Source organism: Erinaceus europaeus, chromosome 14 (genome assembly GCF_950295315.1).
Source record: "Erinaceus europaeus chromosome 14, mEriEur2.1, whole genome shotgun sequence".
In the NCBI taxonomy this organism is placed as follows: domain Eukaryota; kingdom Metazoa; phylum Chordata; class Mammalia; order Eulipotyphla; family Erinaceidae; genus Erinaceus; species Erinaceus europaeus.
In genome coordinates, this window is record NC_080175.1 from 36,196,899 (window position 1) to 36,199,378 (window position 2,480).

Genomic DNA, 2,480 nt, shown 5'->3' on the forward strand with positions numbered 1-2,480 from the left:
ATCAGTAGTTAATTAATATGAGAGGGGGAAATCAATTGTATGTCTCAAAGTTTCTCAAAAGACAAACTGAATCTTTTTAATATATAGGCTATGTATTTGATATGCGGACTCTCTCAAAAGCCTAGACCAAGTAGATTAGAAGCTTCCAATAGCACAGCTATATACAAGATACTGGGTACTGTCCAGGAAACCATAACAAAGGGACTTTTCAAAGTTAACCCAATTAACAAATAATGTGATGATAATATTAACTATCGATTGTCTTTTTGAACCCTAAGACAGCAGGAACCTCACATCTTCACTATAGAGCCCCTACTTCCCCCAGTCCTGGAACCCTTGGATAGGGCCCACTTTCCCGTATGCATCTCCCAATCCAAACCAAACAACATTGCATCTGCCGATCACAAACTAACCAAAGCAACGATTGCTACCTCAACATGCTTCACCCCAGAATGTATCCAGAGACTTCACGTGTGGAATGACAACCCTTCAGCTTCATTACTCGGGTGAGACCTTTCCTTTAATAGTACACTCTAATTTCATCTCAGGTAGTTCACTTTCCAACAAAGTCCCATAACCTAGATATACACCAGTTTCTGTGAGAGAGAGCTTATGTGCACACGTATCCATAAACTACTGCAAAATATATACCTGAAAGCAGGACTACACTAGAGTTTGCAGTGAGTACCTCCCTAACACTTCCTCTCCACTATTCCAAGCTTGGGATCCATGATTGCTCAACAAATTGTTTGGCTTCATATGTTAACTCTCTTTTCAATCACCAGGTTCCAGATGCCACCAGGATGCTGGCTAGGCTTCCCTGGATTGAAGACCCCACCAATGTGTCCTGGAGCTCAGCTTCCCCAGAGTCACACCCTACTAGGGAAAGAGAGAGGCAGACTGGGGGTATGGACCGACCAGTCAACGCCCATGTTCAGCGGGGAAGCAATTACAGAAGCCAGACCTTCTACCTTCTGCATCCCTCAACGACCCTGAGTCCATGCTCCCAGAGGGATAGAGAATGGGAAAGCTATCAGGGGAGGGGGTGGGTTATGGGGATTGGGTGTTGGGAATTGTGTGGAGTTGTACCCCTCCTACCTTATGCTTTTGTTCACTAATCCTTTCTTAAATAAAAAATTAAAAAAAAAAAAAAAAAAAAAAAAACAAGTTCAGAAGAGAAAACTGAAATAGAACCTGAACTTGAATTTGCATATTGCACCAAAGTAAAAGGGTCTTGGGTGGGTTGTGGGGAGAATACAGGTCCAAAATGGATGACAGATGATCTAGTGGAGGTTGTATTGTCATATGGAAAGCTGGGAAATGTTATGCATGTACAAACTATTGTAATTACTGTGGAATGTAAAATATTAAAAAAAGAAAATTCTATGATTAGGATTTACTGTACCAAACAAGACCTCACCATGCTATATGTAATGTAATGCTTTTTACAAATAACTGTATCTTAGATACTGGAAAAACCTGACGCTTCTAGTCTCCTTGGACTAAGATGATAATGGAATTAATATTTAAATATATATATATATATATATATATATATATAATTAGAAATGAATTAAGACGTTATAGGAAATCCCCAAGTGGAGGTCACCCTACCCCACACAGTACACACAGTAGCCCCTCTCGCACCTACACTTGGTGAGATGAGTGACACCCAAGATCCTGCCATGGTCCATGTGGTAGCCACTCAGGGGGAACTGGGGGACTGGAACCACCCAGGTGGGAGCCAGCCCATGTCCCCTTCCCCTCCAGCACTAGGAGCACCAGGCCTTCCTCAGCCTTATGGAGTACAAGCTTTTCCTGGAATTCCTCTCCAATGACCCCTGTCTCCAGATTTCTGACAAGTACCTCCTGGTCATGGTGCTGGTCTTCTTCCAGCATGTCAAGTTGCAACTCAGCAAGTACACCCTTGGCAACCTGTTCCTGGCCTTATACCTGGCAAATGACATGGAGGAAGACCTGGAGGACCCCAAGTGTGTGATCTTCTCATGGGCACTGAGCACAGACTGGCTGCCGTGGGTGGGGGTCTTCCTGAGCCAGAGGGAGGAGCTGTGGGTGGGGATGGACTTCTGTTCCATGGTCAGCTGCCAGTGCTGTGAGGAGGTCATGGGCAGACAGCTGTCCCACTGGGCCTGGACTCGCAGATGACACCCCCACTAAGGCAGGGCACAGAGGGGTTGCTCCAAGGTCCAGACCCCCTCCCGTGGGGACTGGGACTCTCACCACCCCACTGTGCTCTCTGCAGGGTGCTCCCATGCTCTAGCCACAGCTATCACCAGGCCGACACTTTGCCTGCCTGGTCCAAGAACCTGTCTCCTGAGCCCACTTGTCCTTACCCTCCCTCACAGCCTTGCTCTCAGTATCTGAAAAGTGTGGTGGTGACCTGGTGCTTATTCTGGCCCTCCTAGCTGTGTCTGGAGCTGGGCACCTATACCCTGTATGTCCTCCTGGAGCGGCACCCC

At 46.4% G+C, this 2,480-nt stretch overlaps 1 protein-coding gene across 1 annotated transcript; it reads left to right on the plus strand.

The window, feature by feature from the left end:
- The first annotated feature begins 1,773 nt into the window (after nucleotides 1-1,773).
- On the plus strand, nucleotides 1,774-2,199 carry LOC103118025 (speedy protein C-like). The gene has a single exon (XM_060170969.1). The coding sequence runs from the start codon at nucleotides 1,801-1,803 to the stop codon at nucleotides 2,164-2,166; it is 366 nt and encodes a 121-aa protein (XP_060026952.1). The 5' UTR covers nucleotides 1,774-1,800; the 3' UTR covers nucleotides 2,167-2,199.
- Nucleotides 2,200-2,480: the final 281 nt, after the last annotated feature.

What these genes read in the sequence shown, in the direction of transcription:
- LOC103118025 (XM_060170969.1), top strand. Translation starts at nt 1,801, where the DNA reads ATGGAGTACAAGCTTTTCCTGGAATTCCTCTCCAATGACCCCTGTCTC.